The sequence below is a fragment of the Thalassophryne amazonica genome, chromosome 9 (assembly GCF_902500255.1).
Source record: "Thalassophryne amazonica chromosome 9, fThaAma1.1, whole genome shotgun sequence".
In the NCBI taxonomy this organism is placed as follows: domain Eukaryota; kingdom Metazoa; phylum Chordata; class Actinopteri; order Batrachoidiformes; family Batrachoididae; genus Thalassophryne; species Thalassophryne amazonica.
In genome coordinates, this window is record NC_047111.1 from 66,016,558 (window position 1) to 66,039,680 (window position 23,123).

The 23,123-nt window shown below is 43.3% G+C and overlaps 1 protein-coding gene across 1 annotated transcript in view; it reads left to right on the forward strand.

Moving 5' to 3' along the window:
- Positions 1-373: 373 nt before the first annotated feature.
- The window catches only part of ccna1 (cyclin A1), a 28,797-nt gene continuing 6,047 nt past the window's right edge, over positions 374-23,123 (forward strand). The window contains exons 1-6 of the mRNA XM_034178264.1: positions 374-434; positions 10,560-10,691; positions 10,771-10,981; positions 11,442-11,548; positions 11,633-11,859; positions 15,745-15,949. Of these exons, the coding sequence (XP_034034155.1) occupies positions 423-434; positions 10,560-10,691; positions 10,771-10,981; positions 11,442-11,548; positions 11,633-11,859; positions 15,745-15,949 (894 nt within the window). The 5' untranslated portion in view covers positions 374-422. The remainder of the gene's footprint in view (positions 435-10,559; positions 10,692-10,770; positions 10,982-11,441; positions 11,549-11,632; positions 11,860-15,744; positions 15,950-23,123) is intronic.

Here is a 23,123-nt window from a genome sequence, read left to right on the forward strand (position 1 = left end):
ATTTCTCCGGTCACAAAAACGGACTGTAACTGGGTTCTTGGTAGTTTCCCTCATAATCACCTTGGTCGCGCCGTTTTTGAGACCTGCCTGCTCCAAACAGTCTCTATCTATCTATCTATCTATCTATCTATCTATCTATCTATCTATCTACAGTGGTTTCAGTTGCTGCGCACAGACACGTGATTCTTGGACGTTAGCAGCCGTTTGTGGATCAGTTGATCCGTTTTCGTACATCCTCAGATGTTGGTTGGTTCACCGTGTGGAACACAGGCAGAGGTCGCTCGCTGTTTGTCTTAAAAAAAAAAAAAAAAATCCACAAAAGCACAGCTTGTGATAACTGGATTAATACAGTCTGTGATCAGTAGGTCAGCCGGTCGGAGCAGAGTTTAAAGGTTGCTGTTTGCTGTTAGCGTTAGCCATAAATGCTAATTAAGGTGAGTTTGTGGATGTGGCAGCTTTATTTAGCATCCTGTGAACTCTACTGGGCGTTTTCGCTGCATTATTCTGCTTTACACATGATGGACAGTGCTAAATTCCTGTTACCATGGCAACGTCATACCGTCGCATGCGTCTCGTGTGTGTGTGTGTGTGTGTGTGTGTGTGTGTGTGTGTGTGTGTGTGTGTGTGTGTGTGTGTGTGTGTGTGTAAATGTCTGATTAGCAATTGGGGAGTTGAACCCATGATGTTCTAGGTCACCACTTATCTGTTTCAGTTGAATAATTCCAAGAGTTCCACACTCCCCTCGCCTCCACACTGAACTCTTTGTTTGAAGAGAGACAGACAGAGATTGAATGGCGAGAAGCAGCTCCTCGCCTTTTAAAAGAACAGGTGCAGAAACGCTAATTCAATTTATTAAATTTATATAGCAACAAATCACAACAAAAGATGGCTCAAGGTGCTTCATACAAGTAAGGTCTAACCTTACTAACCCCTAGCGCAAGCACACAGGCGACAGTGCACTTGCTTCCAAAACAGAAGGTTCTGGGTTCAAGGCCAACTGTGCCCATTCTCCATGTAATTTGGAGGTGCATTAGGAAGGGTATCAGGCATAAAACGTGTGCCAAATCCACACGTCCACAGCTGTCATGGCCTTGAATATAAAGGTAGAAGCTGGAAGAACTTACTGGATCACACATGAAAAGGAATACACCCCCCACCTATGCAAAAAAGATTACAGAAGAAAGCATCTGAAGTAAGAGAACTCAAACATAAAAATTCACGCATTCAAGGTGAATGGCAACATTTTCATATACATACACTATAAATTTCAGTGAATTTTTACTGTGTTGCTCCATTGGCCCTGAGGCATTACAACATACATAATTACACCCAGTCCCATTCATGTATATCACATTGCATTAAAGGCCTCATTTGTATCTAAACCATTTTAAACTTGATTTTTAATTCTTTGTGATTTCCTATTTCTGAACATTTATTTGCAATTGATATCCTATTTAATAGTTAATAGTTAGTTAATCAGTTGTGATTACAATTCACCAATTTTGCAATTATCTGGTTCATTACTGACATTTTTAAGATACTAAACATATATTAATCATTTCTGGAATTATTTCAGATGGTATTATTCCTAAATTAATACCTTGGGCTCAGGCTTGGGTTGTGGTGTTGATGGATATAGTGGTGATTTGAGTTATGGTCTGGGGGCATTTGGATAGTCATTCATGCTGCCTGTGTGGTTGTATCAACTTCACAAATTTTAAAACCTGCTGTTGTAACATTCCACCAACAGGCATGACAGGTGTCTTTTCTCTTTCATTTGGATGTAATTTGTGTCAGTATGATGCAAACTGGTATTTAAAGGTGACTTCAGTGATTTTTCAACTTGGGCTCAAGTTTTCAAAGTTTTTGGGTTCATCGCTTCACTCTGGACAAAAACAGCTTTAATCAATCCAGGTTTGATTTGGAATGCAAACACCAATTATAGTTATTTGCTTACCTTAGCCAATTCTGTGGCGCTGGTCTCCACTGAGTCATTACAAGATCATTGTTGATATTCTGGGGTTTTTGCCTGTTGTAAAGTGTAGACAGAGTCCCTCATCAATAATCAACTTATAATGACCGAGTGGGGATCAGCAATGCTGAATGGGCAGCTTAGGTAAGTGACTAATTGTAGGGATTTTCTCGATGCTATCAGATGCTTCTTACTGTATTTTCACCTATTCGGTGTTGACAAGAAGCAGGTTACTGTGAGTGTTTTAACTTGCCCTAAGCAATTGCTCTGTGTCACTAGTAAGCCTGTGTCATTGTTTATATTGCACATCAATACTGGACAGATTAAAATCATGTTTTGTCCTGACTGAAAAGGTTCATCCAAAACATCTCAAAATAGAGGCCAGGTTAAAAAATTCTGGAATTCTCCTTCAATGTGGAATACATTCTTGACATTTAGTCATTTGACCAACGAACAATACACAAACACAAACAAATCAGTAAATTATACACATTGTGAAATCAACCCCAAATAGTACTTTTGTGGCACAAAGCAAAAGTTCTCCACACATATTAAAGTAATCACTGTCCAAAGTCACCATATCATATGCCTTACCCAAGATGTTGGTATATTTTTGTTCTTATATTGGATTTTGTTATGTATAGATGGTGTGAAACACTAAAAATGTATGCATGCTTTAAAAAAAATTTACACACACACACACACACACACATATATATATACTCAACAAAAATATAAACGCAACACTTTTGGTTTTGCTCCCATTTTGTATGAGATGAACTCAAAGATCTAAAACTTTTTCCACATACACAATATCACCATTTCCCTCAAATATTGTTCACAAACCAGTCTAAATCTGATAGTGAGCACTTCTCCTTTGCTGAGATAATCCATCCCACCTCACAGGTGTGCCATATCAGGATGCTGATTAGACACCATGATTAGTGCACAGGTGTGCCTTAGACTGCCCACAATAAAAGGCCACTCTGAAAGGTGCAGTTTTGTTTTATTGGGGGGGGGGGGATACCAGTCAGTATCTGGTGTGACCACCATTTGCCTCATGCAGTGCAACACATCTCCTTCACATCATCCGTGAAGAGAAGACCTCTCCAACGTGCCAAACGCCAGTGAATGTGAGCATTTGCCCACTCAAGTCGGTTACGACGACGAACTGGAGTCAGGTCGAGACCCCGATGAGGACAACGAGCATGCAGATGAGCTTCCCTGAGACGGTTTCTGACAGTTTGTGCAAAATTTCTTTGGTTATGCAAACCGATTGTTCCAGCAGCTGTCCGAGTGGCTGGTCTCAGACGATCTTGGAGGTGAACATGCTGGATGTGGAGGTCCTGGGCTGGTGTGATTACACGTGGTCTGCGGTTGTGAGGCTGGTTGGATATACTGCCAAATTCTCTGAAACGACTTTGGAGACGGCTTATGGTAGAGACATGAACATTCAATACACGAGCAACAGCTCTGGTTGACATTCCTGCTGTCAGCATGCCAACTGCACGCTCCCTCAAATCTTGCGACATCTGTGGCATTGTGCTGTGTGATAAAACTGCACCTTTCAGAGTGGCCTTTTATTGTGGGCAGTCTAAGGCACACCTGTGCACTAATCATGGTGTCTAATCAGCATCCTGATATGGCACACCTGTGAGGTGGGATGGATTATCTCAGCAAAGGAGAAGTGCTCACTATCACAGATTTAGACTGGTTTGTGAACAATATTTGAGAGAAATGGTGATATTGTGTATGTGGAAAAAGCTTTAGATCTTTGAGTTCATCTCATACAAAATGGGAGCAAAACCAAAAGTGTTGCGTTTATATTTTTGTTGAGTATATATATATATATATATATATATATATATATATATATATATATATATATATATATATATATATATATACGAGGTCTGTCCAAAAAGTAACAGACCTTTTTATTTTTTCAAAAACAACACCAACACCTCCGTGTTGGAAACCATTCGGAAGATTCAGACAGCTTTCGATGGCTTTTCAGTCGAGTGAGTATCCGAGAAATTGTGTAACAGCTGGACATGCCACAACATGTCCTGTGAGACTTCCAACACGGAGGTGTTTTTTTTTTTTGCGCGCAATGAGCGGCTCTGTGCCGACATGCGAAATCCTCCGCACGTCTTTCATTACAAAATCTCCTGTAACAGTGGAATGTGCCGCAAAAGTGCTATGTCCAGCTCTCTTGCCATTTCTGGTAGTCACACGATGTCCTGGATCAGCACAGCATTCAGTTTAGAAATGATCTGGTCGTTCCAGCCTGTCGATGGCCGCTCGGTGCGCCGCACGCCCTCCACCGCTGTGGGCCGTCTTTAAAAAGGTTTTAACACTCCTTAATCCGTGTGACGCCGGCAGAATCTTCACCGAAATCCATCTGAATCTTTCGAATGGTTTCCAACTGGCTGTCTCTAACAGTTTCTGAAAAAATTTTCATGGAACAAAGCGACAGCCTCTCAGCCATTTCACTAACAATAAAAATCCAACGAGGGGGCTGGACCAGTGCTCACTCAAAGCCTGCCCACAGGCGAATGACACAACCGACAGGCGTGAAAAAACTCACGCATGCGCACGAAGGTTCAAGCTTGACTGATGCAATCACACGTGATTCAAAGCCATATAGTTTTTGAAAAAAATAAAAAGTCCATTACTTTTTGGACAGACCTCGTGTATATATATATATACGAGGTCTATTAGAAAAGTATCCAACCTTATTTTTTTCAAAAACCATATGGATTTGAATCACGTGTGATTGTGTCAGCCAAGCTTGAACCTCCGTGCCCATGCGTGACTTTTTTCACGCCTGTCGGTTGCGTCATTCGCCTGTGAGCACACTTTGAGTGAGGAGTGGTCCACCCCTCTCGTCGTTTTTTTTTATTGTTTAGGAATGGCTCAGAGACTGCCGCTTTGCTTGATCAAAATTTTTTCAGAAACTGTGAGGCACATCCAAGTGGACACCATTCGAGAAATTCATATGGTTTTTGGTGAAAATTTTATGGGCTTCAAAGAGATTACGGAGTGTTACTGTTGCTTTAAGGACGGCCCAGAGCGACTGGTGATGCGCCACGCTCTGAAGCCGCCATCGACAGGCTGAGCGACCATTTCATTTCTAAACCTGATGGCTGTATGGATCCGTGACCATCGTGTGCAATTTCTCTGGTTATCACAAGAGCTGGACATCAACCATTTTCCGGCAGATTTCACTTTTAACAAGAGATTTTGTCATGGAAAGCTGAGCGGAGGCTTCACGCGTCACGATGGATTCGCTACTGGAACGAGACAAAACCACCTCCATTTTGGTCTCACAGGATGGCTTTGAGATGGCGTTCAGAAAGCTGTCGGTGGTTTTTCCATTGAGTGATTATCCGAGAAATTGTGGATGTGCCGGGACATGCCAGAACATGTCCTGTGAGGCTTCATCACGGCGTTGCTTTGCGCCATGCGGCACCGCCGCGACGCGCGGAATTCCTCCGCACGTCTGTCTCAATGTGCCGAAAAAGTGCTGATGTCCACGTCTTTTCACAATTCCTGTGCTAGCCAGATGACCTCCCGGATAAAACACAGCATCCAGTTTGGAAATGAACGGCACATTCCACTGTTACAGTTTTTGTCATGGAAAGAGGAGCAGAGGCTTCGCGGGTTGCGGCGGTACCGCATGGCTCAAAGCAACGCCGTGATGAAGCCTCACAGGACATGTTCTGACATGTCCAGGCACATCCACAATTTCTCGGATAATCACTCGATGGAAAAACCACCAACAGCTGTCTGAACGCCATCTCAAAACCGTCCTGTGAGACCAAAACGGAGGTGGTTTTGTCTCGTTCTAGTAGCGAATCCATCGTGACGCGCGAAGCCTCCGCTCGGCTTTCCATGACAAAATCTCTTGTTAAAAGCGAAATCTGACGGAAAATGGTTGACGTCCAGCTGTTGTGATAACCAGAGAAATTGCACATGATGGTCACGGATCCATACAGCCATCCATTTAGAAATGAAATGGTTGCTCAGCCTGTTGATGGCGGCTTCGGAGCGCGGCGCAACACCAGTTGATCTGGGCCGTCCTTAAAGCGACAGTAACACTCCGTAATCTCTTTGAAGCTCATAAAATTTTCACCAAAACCATCTGAATTTCTCGAATGGTGTCCACTTTGATGTCCCTCACAGTTTCTGAAAAAATTTTGATCAAGCAAAGCGGCAGTCTCTGAGCCATTCCTAAACAATGAAGAAAACGACGAGAGGGGTGGACCACTCCTCACTCAAAGCCTGCTCAAAGGCGAATGATGCAACCGACAGGCGTGAAAAAACTCACGTATGCGTACGAAGGTTCAAGCTTGGCTGACGCAATCACACGTGATTCAAATCCATATGGTTTTTGAAAAAAATAATAAGGTCGGATACTTTTCTAATAGACCTCGTGTGTGTGTGTGTGTGTATATATATATATATATCAATCAATCAATCAATCAGTTTTTTATATAGCGCCAAATCACAACAAACAGTTGCCCCAAGGCGCTTTATATTGTAAGGCAAGGCCATACAATAATTATGTAAAACCCCAACGGTCAAATGACCCCCTGTGAGCAAGCACTTGGCTACAGTGGGAAGGAAAAACTCCCTTTTAACAGGAAGAAACCTCCAGCAGAACCAGGCTCAGGGAGGGGCAGTCTTCTGCTGGGACTGGTTGGGGCTGAGGGAGAGAACCAGGAAAAAGACATGCTGTGGAGGGGAGCAGAGATCGATCACTAATGATTAAATGCAGAGTGGTGCATACAGAGCAAAAAGAGAAAGAAACAGTGCATCATGGGAACCCCCCAGCAGTCTACGTCTATAGCAGCATAACAAAGGGATGGTTCAGGGTCACCTGATCCAGCCCTAACTATAAACTTTAGCAAAAAGGAAAGTTTTAAGCCTAATCTTAAAAGTAGAGAGGGTGTCTGTCTCCCTGATCTGAATTGGGAGCTGGTTCCACAGGAGAGGAGCCTAGGAACTACAAGTAAGCCTGCAGTCTGAGAGCGAAGCGCTCTATTGGGGTGATATGGTACTACGAGGTCCCTAAGATAAGATGGGACCTAATTATTCAAAACCTTATAAGTAAGAAGAAGAATTTTAAATTCTATTCTAGAATTAACAGGAAGCCAATGAAGAGAGGCCAATATGGGTGAGATATGCTCTCTCCTTCTAGTCCCCGTTAGTACTCTAGCTGCAGCATTTTGAATTAACTGAAGGCTTTTTAGGGAACTTTTAGGACAACCTGATAATAATGAATTACAATAGTCCAGCCTAGAGGAAATAAATGCGTGAATTAGTTTTTCAGCATCACTCTGAGACAAGACCTTTCTAATTTTAGAGATATTATGTAAATGCAAAAAAGCAGTCCTACATATTTGTTTAATATGCGCTTTGAATGACATATCCTGATCAAAAATGACTCCAAGATTTCTCACAGTATTACTAGAGGTCAGGGTAATGCCATCCAGAGTAAGGATCTGGTTAGACACCATGTTTCTAAGATTTGTGGGGCCAAGTACAATAACTTCAGTTTTATCTGAGTTTAAAAGCAGGAAATTAGAGGTCATCCATGTCTTTATGTCTGTAAGACAATCCTGCAGTTTAGCTAATTGGTGTGTGTCCTCTGGCTTCATGGATAGATAAAGCTGGGTATCATCTGCGTAACAATGAAAATTTAAGCAATACCGTCTAATAATACTGCCTAAGGGAAGCATGTATAAAGTGAATAAAATTGGTCCTAGCACAGAACCTTGTGGAACTCCATAATTAACTTTAGTCTGTGAAGAAGATTCCCCATTTACATGAACAAATTGTAATCTATTAGACAAATATTATTCAAACCACCGCAGCGCAGTGCCTTTAATACCTATGGCATGCTCTAATCTCTGTAATAAAATTTTATGGTCAACAGTATCAAAAGCAGCACTGAGGTCTAACAGAACAAGCACAGAGATGAGTCCACTGTCCAAGGCCATAAGAAGATCATTTGTAACCTTCACTAATGCTGTTTCTGTACTATGATGAAGTCTGAAACCTGACTGAAACTCTTCAAATAGACCATTCCTCTGCAGATGATCAGTTAGCTGTTTTACAACTACCCTTTCAAGACTTTTTGAGAGAAAAGGAAGGTTGGAGATTGGCCTATAATTAGCTAAGATAGCTGGGTCAAGTGATGGCTTTTTAAGTAATGGTTTAATTACTGCCACCTTAAAAGCCTGTGGTACATAGCCAACTAACAAAGATAGATTGATCATATTTAAGATCGAAGCATTAAATAATGGTAGGGCTTCCTTGAGCAGCCTGGTAGGAATGGGGTCTAATAAACATGTTGATGGTTTGGATGAAGTAACTAATGAAAATAACTCAGACAGAACAATCAGAGAGAAAGAGTCTAACCAAATACCGGCATCACTGAAAGCAGCCAAAGATAACGATACGTCTTTGGGATGGTTATGAGTAATTTTTTCTCTAATAGTTAAAATTTTGTTAGCAAAGAAAGTCATGAAGTCATTACTAGTTAAAGTTAATGGAATACTCGGCTCAATAGAGCTCTGACTCTTTGTCAGCCTGGCTACAGTGCTGAAAAGAAACCTGGGGTTGTTCTTATTTTCTTCAATTAGTGATGAGTAGAAAGATGTCCTAGCTTTACGGAGGGCTTTTTTATAGAGCAACAGACTCTTTTTCCAGGCTAAGTGAAGATCTTCTAAATTAGTGAGACGCCATTTCCTCTCCAACTTACGGGTTATCTGCTTTAAGCTACGAGTTTGTGAGTTATACCACGGAGTCAGGCACTTCTGATTTAAAGCTCTCTTTTTCAGAGGAGCTACAGCATCCAAAGTTGTCTTCAATGAGGATGTAAAACTATTGATGAGATACTCTATCTCACTTACAGAGTTTAGGTAGCTACTCTGCACTGTGTTGGTATATGGCATTAGAGAACATAAAGAAGGAATCATATCCTTAAACCTAGTTACAGCGCTTTCTGAAAGACTTCTAGTGTAATGAAACTTATTCCCCACTGCTGGGTAGTCCATCAGAGTAAATGTAAATGTTATTAAGAAATGATCAGACAGAAGGGAGTTTTCAGGGAATACTGTTAAGTCTTCTATTTCCATACCATAAGTCAGAACAAGATCTAAGAAATGATTAAAGTGGTGGGTGGACTCATTTACGTTTTGAGCAAAGCCAATAGAGTCTAATAATAGATTAAATGCAGTGTTGAGGCTGTCATTCTCAGCATCTGTGTGGATGTTAAAATCGCCCACTATAATTATCTGAGCTAAGCACTAAGTCAGACAAAAGGTCTGAAAATTCACAGAGAAACTCACAGTAACGACCAGGTGGACGATAGATAATAACAAATAAAACTGGTTTTTGGGACTTCCAATTTGGATGGACAAGACTAAGAGTCAAGCTTTCAAATGAATTAAAGCTCTGTCTGGGTTTTTGATTAATTAATAAGCTGGAATGGAAGATTGCTGCTAATCCTCCGCCCCGGCCCGTGCTACGAGCATTCTGACAGTTAGTGTGACTCGGGGGTGTTGACTCATTTAAACTAACATATTCATCCTGCTGTAACCAGGTTTCTGTAAGGCAGAATAAATCAATATCTTGATCAATTATTATATCATTTACCAACAGGGACTTAGAAGAGAGAGACCTAATGTTTAATAGACCACATTTAACTGTTTTAGTCTGTGGTGCAGTTGAAGGTGCTATATTATTTTTTCTTTTTGAATTTTTATTCTTAAATAGATTTTTGCTGGTTATTGGTGGTCTGGGAGCAGACACCGTCTCTACGGGGATGGGGTAATGAGGGGATGGCAGGGGGAGAGAAGCTGCAGAGAGGTGTGTAAGACTACAACTCTGCATCCTGGTCCCAACCCTGGATAGTCACGGTTTGGAGGATTTAAGAAAATTGGCCAGATTTCTAAAAATGAGAGCTGCTCCATCCAAAGTGGGATGGATGCCGTCTCTCCTAACAAGACCAGGTTTTCCCCAGAAGCTTTGCCAATTATCTATGAAGCCCACCTCATTTTTTGGACACCACTCAGACAGCCAGCAATTCAAGGAGAACATGCGGCTAAACATGTCACTCCCGGTCCGATTGGGGAGGGGCCCAGAGAAAACTACAGAGTCCAACATTGTTTATATGTATGTGTATATATATATATATATATATATATGTATGTGTGAAGGGGGGGTATCATTTATTTATTCATTCATTCATTCATTAGGTGTTTATGTGTGTAACAAGCAACTTAGTTGGCCTGTCTGTCTCTATTTTATGTTTTGGTTATGGTACATGTTAAAAGATACCAACATGGTCCAAAATACAAAGTTCACTGGTCCTCATCTGCATCTATTAGTACCCAAAATTTCAGAGCTTAATATGTAGTAGTTTTTAGAGACTTATGGAAATTTTGACTGACTCTCTCACTGACTGGCCCCATTTATGATGTGCTTGCCCTGTTAATTTTATCCTTTTATTTGCATGCTTTTTAGTCAGTGTTTGTGTAAAATGCTTTTCGTTTTCTTTTCTCCTCATGTTGAGATGGACTGTCTGGGTAAAGAAAACATCCCACCCACTGCCAGAGCAGAAGCACTGCAGGTCAAGAGGACCAAACAGCGGACAGTGCTCGGTGTGTTGCCAGAAAACGAGTTGCTCAGCCAGTCCCTTGGACAGGTAACACGGTGGATAACAATAATGTTTGTACAAGTGAGCTCAGTTTGTATTTGATCAAATTTCAACTCATCCTCCCCAGTCAACAAAGCACAGCTCCATCTTGGACGGCTCTCAGTTCACGTTCTCCAGCACCGTGTCCAGCGCTAGCTGTGACGTCTTCATCGATGAGGCCTGTGAAGTTGTTATTTCTGCTTCTGGTGTAGAAGTGGTCTCAGACTCCAGTTTCCCAAATGCCAAATCTGCTGCCCAAAAAAATCAAGACTGGAGATACCTTCTGCAGCTGAGTTCAAGTGAGGATACGCACCGAATCAGCTAATCAGCAAAACTAACTTTTTCGTTAGTGGACTGGCATGGATTTTAGTTAACTCTAAAATCCATTAGCGGAAAAATGGGCTTCCACGAAATATATTTCCACTAACTTTAAGTCGGCTCCTTTTTTTTTTTTCTTTTTTTTTAAGAACGTTTAAACCTTGGTTACCTCCATGTTTATGCTACATGTTAATTTTCAGCTCTTTAGGTCAGCTTTTCAGGGTTTTAGACCCAATTACCCAAAGGCACCTAAATTCATGCAATAAAAGTTAGTGGTTAGTGGTTATTAGTAGCTTCAGCTAAATGTGTTATTGGTATCAGTTATTATTTCAGTTACCAGATTAGCGGTTATTGAAGCTAACCTTCAGGATAGTTTTGCCAGTCAGCCAGGTGTTTGTAACACCTTCAGCTTCCACCTCTTGACCACCTGTTGGTTTGTAGGTCCATGGCAGGACTCCTCTGACCCAGATGATCCGCTGACATCAGAAGAACTCCCCAGTGTGTCAGATTATGCAGAGGACATTCACATTAACCTGAGGAAGAGGGAGGTGTGAAATTACAGTCGATTGACCGTGAATATCCTCATACATTCTCTCCAAATATCTGAAGCATGATGCTTGTTGCAAACCTAGGTGAAGTTCAAGCCCAAACTGGGCTACCTGGAGAAGCATGCAGAGCTGACCAGTGATATGCGGTTGGTCGTTGTGGATTGGCTGGTGGAAGTGGTTCAGGAGTACAAGTTTGGTTCTGAAACGTTGTACCTCGCTGTCAACTACTTGGACCGCTTTCTCTCAGGGACAGTAAATGTGAGACGGAGCAAGTTACAACTCGTTGGCACAGTTGCACTACTCGTTGCTGCGTAAGAACACATTTAAGTGTTTGATTCCACTGCCTGACCGATAAGTATTCGTAATGTCACCAAAATTACGAGGGGCTGTGCAAGTCATAATTCATTGTTAGGCTCTCGCAATCACATGTTCTCCTTCCCTAATCATGTACAGTCAGGTTCATAAGTATTTGGACAGCACCGCCATTTTCTTTTGTCATTTACTTCACCACAACATTGAAGTTGAAATCATATGATCCAGATGTGTTTGTAGTGCAGACTTTCAACCTTAATTCAAGGGGTTTAACAAAATATTGCATAAAGCATTTAAGAATTACAACCTTTTTTAATGCATAGTCCATCAATTTTCAGAGCCATTGGGCAACAGGCAACAGAGATAATCTGTGTCTTTGACTAGCAACTCAGCCCAGTCTCACACTTTTTTGTGCCCCCATCATGAAAATGGGGTGCTTTTCATGACACATTTTTTTTTTATTTTAGTGTTTATAAACCTCCCCTTCTCCTAACACTAACCATAACGTGTCTCCCATCCCCTAACCACAACCCCCCAGACTCCCCATCACCCCGCATTTCATGCCCCGTCACAAAAAGCGGCCCATTTTCATGGTGATATCACAAACCCATAGATTAATTTACTTTTCGTAATGCTATCACAAACTAAGAGGAGGAGAACATTTCCACAAACAGCGGAAGAAGAGGAAAAATAGAAGGGTGGAAATGAGAGTGGGGACTTTGAATGTTGGTAGTATGCCTTGTAAAGGGAGAGAGCTGGCTGATATGATGGAGAGGAGATAGGTAGACATATTGTGTGTGCATGAGACCAAGTGGAAGGGAGGTAAGAGCAGGAGCATCGGCGGTGGGTTCAAGTTGTTGTGTCATGGTGAGGATAGGAAGAGAAATGGTGCTGGAGTCATTTTAAAGGAAGAGTATGTTAAAAGTGTGTTGGAGGTTAAGCGAGTGTCTGACAGGGTGATGAGTGTGAAGTTGGAAATTGAAGGGATGATGATGAATATCATCAGTGCATATGCCCCACGTGTAGGTTGTGAGATGAAGGAGATAGAAGCTTTCTGGAGTGTGTTAGATGAGGTGGTGGAGAGTGTGCCCAAGCATGAAAGAGTGGTGATAGGAGTGGACTTCAGTGGGCATGTTGGTGAAGGGAACAGAGGTGATGAGGAAGTAATGGGCAGATATGGTATCAAGGATAGGAATGTGGAAGGACAGATGGTAGTTGATTTTGCAAAAAGGATGGACATTGCTGTGGTGAATACCTACTTCAAGAAAAGGGTAACATATAAGAGTGGAGGAAGGTGCACACAGGTGGACTACATTCTTTATAAGAGATGCAAACTAAAAGAAATCAGAGACTGTAAGGTGGTGGCAGTAGAGAGTGTCATTAGACAGCATAGGATGGTTGTTTGTAGGATGATTTTAGAGGTAAAGAAGAAGAGGGTGAGAGCTCAATAAAGGATCAGATGGTGGAAGCTGAAGGAGGAAGACTTGTGTGAAATTTAGCGAGCAGGTGAGAGAAGCACTGGATGGAGGGGAAGCAATTTTGGACAACTGGAAAAGTACTGCAGACATGGTGAGGGAGACAACTAGGACAGTATTGGGTGTGACATCTGGACAGTGGAAGGAAGACAAGGAGACTTGGTGGTGGAATAAAGAGGTCCAGAAAAGCATAAGGAGAAAGAGTTTGGTGAAAAAGCTTTGGGGTAGTCGGAGAGATGAAGAAAGTAGACAGGAGTACAAGGAGATGAGGCATAAGGCGAAAATAGAAGTGGCAAAAGCGAAGGAAAAGGCATATTGCGAGCTGTACAAGAAGTTTAATAATAAGGAAGGAGAAAAGGACTTGTATCGATTGGCCAGACAAAGGGACAGAGCTGGAAAGGATGTGCAACAGGCTAGGGTGGTAAAAGATGCACATGGTAATGTGCTGACAAGTGAGGAGTATGTGCTGAGAAGGTGGAAGGAATATTTTGAAGAGCTGATAAATAAAGAAAATGAGTGAGAGAAAAGGCTGGATGATGTGGTGAGAGTAAATCAGGAAGTACAAGAGATTAGTAAGGAAGAAGTGAGGGCTGCTATGAAGAGGATGAAGAGTGGAAAGGTAGTTGGTCCAGATGACATTCCAGTGGAGGCATGGAAATGTCTAGGAGAGATGGCAGTAGAGTTTCTAACCAGATTGTTTAATAAAATCTTGTAAAGTGAGAGGATGGCTGAGAAGTGGAGACGAAGTGTGCTGGTTCCTATTTTCAAGAACAAGCGTGATGTGCAGAGCTGCAGTAACTACAGAGGCATAACGTTAATCAGCCACAGCATGAAGTTATGGGAAAGAGTAGTAGAAGCTAGGCTTATAAAACAGGTGAAGATCTGTGAGCAGCAATATGGTTTCATGCTGAGAAAGAGCACTACAGATGCAATGTTTGCTCTGAGAATACTGTACAGAGAAGGCCAGAAAGAGTTACATTGTGTGTTTGTGGACTTAGAAAAAGCTTATGATAGGGTGCCAAGAGAAGAGCTGTGGTATTGTATGAGGAAGTCTGGAGTGGCCGAGAAGTATGTGAGAGTAGTGCAGGACATGTACAAGAATAGTGTGACAGAGGTGAGATGCGCAGTCGGAATGACAGACTTATTCAAGGTGGAGGTGGGATTACACAAAAGATCAGCTCTGAGTCCTTTCTTGTTTGCAGTGGTTATGGACAGGTTGACGGATGAGATCAGACAGGAGTCCCCATGGACTACAATGTTTGCAGATGACGTGATCTGTAGTGAGAGTAGAGAGCAAGTTGAATCTGGTCTGGAGAAGTGGAGATATGCTTTGGAGAGAAGGGGAATGAAAGTCAGTAGAAGCAAGACTGAGTACATGTGTGAATGGGAGGGAGCCCAGTGGAATAGTGCAGTTACAAGGAGTAGAAGTGGTGAAAGTAGATGAGTTTAAATATTTGGGGTCAGCTGTAATGGAGTGTAAGTAATGTAAGTAATGGAGAGTGTGGTAGAGAGGTGAAGAGAGTGCAGGCAGGGTGGAGTGGGTGGAGAAAGGTGGCAGGAGTGATTTGTGACCAAAGAATATCAGCAAGAGTGAAGGGGAAAGTTTACAAAACAGTAGTGTGACCAGCTTTGTTGTATGGTTTAGAGACGGTGGCATTAACAAAAACACAGGAGCCAGAGCTGGAGGTGGCAGAGCTGAAGATGTTGAGATTCTCTTTGGGAGTGACGAGAATGGACAAGATTAGGAATGAACATATCAGAGGGACAGCTCAGGTGGGACGGTTTGGAGACAAAGTCAGTCAGGCGAGATAGAGATGGTTTGGACATGTGCAGAGGAGGGAGGGAGAAGGATGCTGAGGATAGAGCGACCAGGCAGGAGGAGAAGAGGGAGGCCAAAGAGGAGGTTTATGGATGTGCTGAGGGAGGACATGCAGGTGGTTGGTGTGACAGAGGAAGATACAGAGGACAGGGTGAGATGGAAACAAGTGATCTGCTGTGGCGACCCCTAACGGGAACAGCTGAAAGACAAAGAAAAAGAATGCTATCACGAACTGCTGTGAGACGTCTCTGAATCCAACATCCACTATTCATCGAGCAGCTGACAGACACGTCTACTGCATATTACAAAAATCAAAACAAAGTTGCTTTATGGATTGATCTAATGCAGTAAAATTCAGCAAATTTGAATGAGTTTTAATGTGTTTTAAATGTTTTTTTTAATCTATCCTTTACACAGTTATACTGAGCATATGTATGTGTGATAGATGGGAATGTGTGATTGGGAACACACAGATGTGAGAGTCTAAAAATCAGTTACAGCTTGGATGACCCTTCACAGAAAAAGTACTCACTTTAGGAATGATGGTAAACTACAGCCATGTCGTTGTCACATTGTCTGTCACCTTGTAGGAAACATGAGGAGATCTATCCTCCTCCATTGGAAGAGTTTGTGTACATCACAGACAGCGCCTACACAAAGAAGCAGCTGATCCGGGCAGAGAATGTTCTGCTAAAGGTGCTGGCCTTTAGGTTGGCGACACCAACTCCATTTCAGTTTCTTCACCAGTACATGTGCATTAGCGTGGTTTGTGTCAACACAGCAAATCTCGCACAGGTGAGTCTGATACGTCAAATATCAGCCAGACTTTCAGTTTAGGGCCGTGATGCAGGGAGATCATTCCACAGAACAGGGACATGATAATTCGGGGGCATATTGTTGGGAAAGTGTAAGTACACGGACCCACAACAGGGGGCGCAAATGAACGGACAATGAAGAAAGTCAAATAACAAAGCTTTACTGTTGTGAACACGCACAACAAACACAACAAATTACAATTTCGGTCACAAGTCGAATTCCAACGGTGTCGTGTGGGCAGGCTCGACGATAGGAGACGTCTGTCCAAGTCGAACCGGAACCACCCGATTTCCTCCACCACCGAACCCCGGGAATACTGGAGCCACCAAGTCCCGAACTCCCAGGTGGTCACTGCCTCCGCTCGTCGGATCCGGTACTGCTGGCGAGGAACAGAAACAGTCAGATGTGGGTGCGGCTGCACCCAACAACACGTGGGGTGGAAACACCACCTCCACCTCTAATCAGACACAACACTGTAATGTAGGAATAAGAGTACTTATCCAAATACGTCCTTCTCAGTCTTCAGTTGTTTTACACACAAGCAACAAGGTATTAATCCGTATGGCTGGCTGAGTTCGTTACCTCCTTGGTAGAGCGATATCTCGGCAATGAGGTGGAGATGCCGTCCAGCTGATATACCCCTCCGCTGATGGATGTCAGCTGTCTCAGTTGATAGGTGACGGCTGTCACCTTGGCTGCTCCTGTGAGGCGGCAGCGCCCTCTGGTGCCTGGAGCCCGCACTCCAGGCAGGGCGCCCTCTGGTGGTGGTGGGCCAGCAGTACCTCCTCTTCAGCGGTCCACACAACACATATTCAGAAATTCATTTTATGGAAATCCATTGATACTGTGGTCAAAGGTTTTTGACACCATCACTTAATGGTTGAATCTATTATTTTATTTTGAGTTTATTTATTATTATTATTTATTATTGAGTATTATTTTATTTTGAGTTCAGATCGGCCTCCCCGACCTGAACCCGAGTGGTGTTCAGTTGTTGGACTTCTGTGCTAGTCACAGTTTGTCCATCACGAACACCATGTTCGAGCACAAGGGTGCCCATAAGTGCACGTGGACACCCCAGGCTCGGGTCTGGGAGAAGTTCAGGGAGGCCATGGAGGAGGACTATCGGTCGGCCTTGAAGAAATTCTGGCAAACCGTCTGACGCCTCAGGAGGCGGAAGCAGCTCTCCACCAGCACTGTCTACGGTGCGGGTGGGGAGCTGTTGACCCTGACCGGGGATGTTGTCGGGCGGTGGAAGGAATACTTTGAGGATCTCCTCAATCTCATCGTCACGTCTTCCAAAGAGGAAGCAGAGACTGGGGACTCAGAGGCAGACTCATCCATTACCCAGGCCGAAGTCACAGAGGTGGTTAGAAAGCTCCTCGGTGGCAAGGCTCCTGGGGTGGATGAAATCCGTCCTGAGTACCTTAAGTCTCTGGATGTTGTGGGACTGTCTTGGCTGACACGCCTCTGCAACATCGCGTGGCGGTCGGGGACAGTGCCTCTGGATTGGCAGGCTGGGGTGGTGGTCCCTCTGTTTAAGAAGGGGGACCGGAGGGTGTGTTCCAACTACAGGGGAATCACACTCCTCAGCCTCCCCGGTAAGGTCTATTCCAGAGTACTGGAGAGGAGAATTCGACCGATAGTCGAACCTTGGATTCAGGAGGAGCAGTGTGGTTTTCGTCCTGGTCACAGCACACTGGACCAGCTCTACACGCTCCATCGGGTGCTCGAGGGTTCATGGGAGTTCGCCCAACCAGTCCACATGTGCTTTGTGGATCTGGAGAAGGCGTTTGACCATGTCCCTCGGGGCACCCTGTGGGGGGTGCTCTGGTAGTACGGGGTCCTTTGCTAAGGGCTTTCCGGTCCCTGTACGACCGCAGCAGGAGCTTGGTTCGCATTGCCGGTAGTAAGTCAAACCTGTTTCCGGTGCATGTTGGCTTCCGCCAGGGCTGCCCTTTGTCACCGGTTCTGTTCATTACCTTTATGGGCAGAATTTCTAGGCACAGCCAGGGTGTAGAGGGGGTCTGGTTTGGGAACCACAGAATCTTGTCTCTGCTGTTTGCAGACGATGTGGTTCTGTTGGCTTCGTCAAATCAGGACCTTCAGCGTGCACTGGGGCAGTTTGCAGCCAAGTGTGAAGCGTCCGGGATGAAAATCAGCACCTCCAAATCCGAGGCCATGGTTCTCGACCGGAAAAAGGTGCTTTGCCCTCTTCAGGTCAGTGGAGTGTCCTTGCCTCAAGTGGAGGAGTTTAAGTATCTCTGGGTCTTGTTCACGAGTGAGGGACGGATGGAGCGTGAGATTGATAGATGGATCGCCGCAGCATCTGCAGTGATGCGGTCACTGTATTGGACCGTTGTGGTGAAGAGAGAGCTGAGTAGGGGGGCAAAGCTCTCGATTTACCGATCAATCCATGTTCCGATCCTCACCTATGGTCATGAGATTTGGCTCATGACCAAAAGAACGAGATCACGAGTACAAGCGGGCCGAGATGAGTTTCCTCCGCAGGGTGGCTGGGCGCTCCCTTAGAGATAGGGTGAGGAGCTCGGTCACTCGGGAGGAGCTCGGAGTCGAGCCCCTGCTCCTCCACGTTGAAAGGAGCCAGTTGAGGTGGCTCGGGCATCTTTTCTGGATGCCCCCTGGACGCCTCGCTGGAGAGGTGTTCCGGGCATGTCCCATTGGGGGAAGACCCAGGACACGCTGGAGGGACTACGTGTCTCGGCTGGCTTGGGAACGCCTTGGGGTTCCCCTGGAGGAGCTGGGCGAGGTGTGTGTGGATCGGGAGGTCTGGGCTGCTTTGCTTGAGCTGCTGCACCCGCGACCCGACTCCAGATAAAGCGGAAGAAAATGGATGGACGGATATTTTGAGTTTTAAGCATTATTGAAACAAATATTTCCTAAATCGGTTCATTTCATGTTTTGTGCATCAAATTCCAAATAAATTAGCTCATTCAGTGTTTAATGTATTTCAGAACACTGAATTGTTTTATGAAACAATTCTTTCTCTTAGTGATTTGCAACATTGACAAATTTTTTCAGCAATCAGTTTATGTTGTTTCAAGGCTTTTGAAGCAAGGAATGGTTTTTTGAAGTAATTGGATTATTTTGTGTTTGAAATACTGACTCATTTCCTGCAGCAATTTGATTCAAATTTCCAGCATTTCGAACAGTGGCTTATGTTCTGAAGCAGTTGCTTTATTTAGTGATTCTGGTGTTTTGGAACAGTGAATATTCTCCTGGGATAGTTATAATATTTTTGTGTTTTGAAGTATTTTGAAATATTGAATAATTTTCTGAGGCAGGTGGTTCATTTAGTGTTTCAAGTGTGGCCTTAGCATTGAGCAGGACACTGAGATTAGCAACAAGGCTGCACAAGCAATTTGATAGGCCTGTCTGTACCTATTTGTTAATTTGTGGTTATTTTTGCATGTTAAAAAAATTGCAACATGGCCCAAAACCTGTGATTCACTGGCCCCTTACCCGTATCTATCAGAAACAAAAATTTCAGAGCCGAACATGCAGCCATTTTTATGGTGTTACTTACAGAAATTTTACAGACCTGCTCGTTCACTTGCAATGTATATCATAGGGAATAAGGCCGTAGATCTAGGTTATTAGATTTATTTGGCAATAAAAGTAGGGGAAACCGGGGCACGGTGAATCACGGGCCACATTGAATCTGTAGCTTTATCTGCAAAACTACATATATATTTGCAGCAGTTATGCCATATTTTTATGCATAAAGACATCCCCCTTATAAATTAGTTTTTTGTTTTTGGATACATTAAGGGTAAAACTAAGTGGCAAGTGAAATCAGTTTTTTCCTATCAAAAGTCAATTTTGTGGATGTCAGTGTCTTATTTCTCACAGCAGAGGAAAGGTGGCCCAAAAATGTTATTAGTTAGAAGACTACCCCCATCCAACTGATGAGCATGTGTTATGTCTTCTCCAGACTATCAGCTATTTGATAACATGTCTCGTGTGTCACATGCACCCGGGGCACAGTGAATCAGTCTAGAAAGTGATTTTCTAAGCCCCAGTATCAAGTGGATGACAAATATTACTTGTTGAAACTTATACATTTATTTTTACATTAATTATTTTTATAATTTCTTTATATAACTGAAATTGTGACAGTTGTAAAGGACTTGTATCACTATATAAGACACTCACACATTACATAGCTGGTTTGCTGCATTATAGTTTGTATATGCATCAGCATATATTTAATCATTTTGAAGAAATCTTTATAATCATGTGTTTATTCATTATACATTTCTAAGTTGATTCACTGTGCCCCATGAATTAGTGTCTAGGACACAGTGAATCAAAAATTTTAAAATCAATTTGTAAATTACACTTGGGGAGAAATAAATACCACAGCCTTATAAACAATAACTTGCTGTATTAAATCCACAATATAATGACCTAAACCTATGCATAATGTGTTTATGCTGCCACAAAACAACATTTCTGATCCACTGTGCCTCAGCTCCCCCTACATGTACATAAAATAAATATCGAAAGATCTAAAGCAAAATAACACCCTTTCTTTGTATTTGACCATCAATTCAATTTTTCAATTTCAATTTATTTTCATTTATATAGCGCCAAATCACAACAGAGTTGACTCAAAGCGCTTCACACAGATAAGGTCTAACCTTACCAACCCCCAGAGCAACAGTGGTAAGGAAAAACTCCCTCAAGCAGACCAGACTCAAAGGGGTGACCCTCTGCTTGGGCCACCCCTTTGAGAGGGGTGGCCCAAGCAGAGGGGGCCAACAGAACATAATTAAAAAGCAGAGGGGGCTAACAAAACATAAATTACAGAAACAATTCACAGAACAATTCATGGACGAATATACAAGAAATGCTATTGGCGCACAGGACAGGAGGATCGCCAACACGAATACAACTCCCATCTCTGGATGGAGCTGCACCTTAAACAGAGAGAAAAAACAGAATCAGGCATCAGAAAGACAAAAAATACTGTATAATTTTCCATCATTAAACAACAAGAAAAACAGAGAAATACTAAGGTGATCGCCGGCCACTAGCCCTAAACTTCACTAAAAGACCCAGAATTTAGGTAAAGTTGAGGCCGCGGCCCGCTCCAATTACTAATAAATGAATTAAAAGAGTAAAAAGCGTAAAACAAAACTGTACCAGTATGCTAGCCATATGAAAGGGAAAATAAGTGCGTCTTAAGTCTGGACTTGAAAATCTCCACAGAATCTGATTGTTTTATTGACGCAGGGAGATCATTCCACAGAACAGGGGCAGGATAAGAGAAAGCTCTGTGACCCGCAGACTTCTTATTCACCTTAGGGACACAAAGTAGTCCTGCACCCTGAGAACGTAAAGCCCAGGCCGGTACGTAAGGTTTAATTAGGTCAGCTAGGTAGGGAGGTGCCAGTCCATGAATAATTTTATAGGTTAATAGCAGAACCTTAAAATCTGATCTCACTGGGACAGGAAGCCAGTGAAGGGATGCCAAAATGGGTGTAATGTGGTTGTACTTTCTGCTTTGTGTCAAAAGTCTGGCTGCAGCATTTTGATCCAATTGGAGACCCCTAATGCTAGACTGCGGTAAACCAGAAAATAGAACATTGCAGTAGTCCAATCTAGAAGAGATAAATGTATGGATCAGGGTCTCAGCATCAGCCATAGACAGGATGGGACGAATCTTCGCTATATTTCGCAGGTGGAAGAAAGCAGTCCTAGTAATATTTCTAAAGTGGAGGCCAAAGGACAAGGAAGGATCAAAAATTACCCCAAGGTTCCTCACTTTGTCAGTGTGATGTATGACACACGAGCCGAGGCTGAGCGTTAACTGGTCAAATTGATGCCGATGTCTCACTGGACCAAGAACCATCATTTCAGTCTTATCAGAGTTTAAAAGTAGGAAGTTTCTAGACATCCAACTTCTCACTGCTGCATCTCATCTGCACCATCATTTTATAACTGAATTCTTTTTTTAAGCAGTTGGCTCATATGTTTAACATTTATATACACTCAACAAAAATATAAACGCAACACTTTTGGTTTTGCTCCCATTTTGTATGAGATGAACTCAAAGATCTAAAACTTTTTCCACATACACAATATCACCATTTCCCTCAAATATTGTTCACAAACCAGTCTAAATCTGTGATAGTGAGCACTTCTCCTTTGCTGAGATAATCCATCCCACCTCACAGGTGTGCCATATCAAGATGCTGATTAGACACCATGATTAGTGCACAGGTGTGCCTTAGACTGTCCACATTAAAAGGCCACTCTGAAAGGTGCAGTTTCGTTTTATTGGGGGGGATACCAGTCAGTATCTGGTGTGACCACCATTTGCCTCATGCAGTCCAACACATCTCCTTCGCATAGAGTTGATCAGGTTGTCAATTGTGGCCTGTGGAATGTTGGTCCACTCCTCTTCAATGGCTGTGCGAAGTTGCTGGATATTGGCAGGAACTGGTACACACTGTCGTATACGCCGGTCCAGAGCATCCCAAACATGCTCAATGGGTGACATGTCCGGTGAGTATGCCGGCCATGCAAGAACTGGGACATTTTCAGCTTCCAAGAATTGTGTACAGATGCTTGCAACATGGGGCCGTGCATTATCCTGCTGCAACATGAGGTGATGTTCTTGGATGTATGGCACAACAATTGGCCTCAGGATCTCGTCACGGTATCTCTGTGCATTCAAAATGCCATCAATAAAATGCACCTGTGTTCTTCGTCTATAACAGACGCCTGCCCATACCATAACCCCACCGCCACCATGGGCCACTCGGTCCACAACATTGACATCAGAAAACTGCTCACCCACACGACGCCACACACGCTGTCTGCCATCTGCCCTGAACAGTGTGAACCGGGATTCATCCGTTAAGAGAACACCTCTCCAACGTGCCAAACGCCAGCGAATGTGAGCATTTGCCCACTCAAGTCAGTTACGACGACGAACTGGAGTCAGGTCGAGACCCTGATGAGGACGACGAGCATGCAGATGAGCTTCCCTGAGACAGTTTCTGACAGTTTGTGCAGAAATTCTTTGGTTATGCAAAGCGATTGTTTCAGCAGTTCTCCGAGTGGCTGGTCTCGGACGATCTTGGAGGTGAACATGCTCGATGTGGAGGTCCTGGGCTGGTGT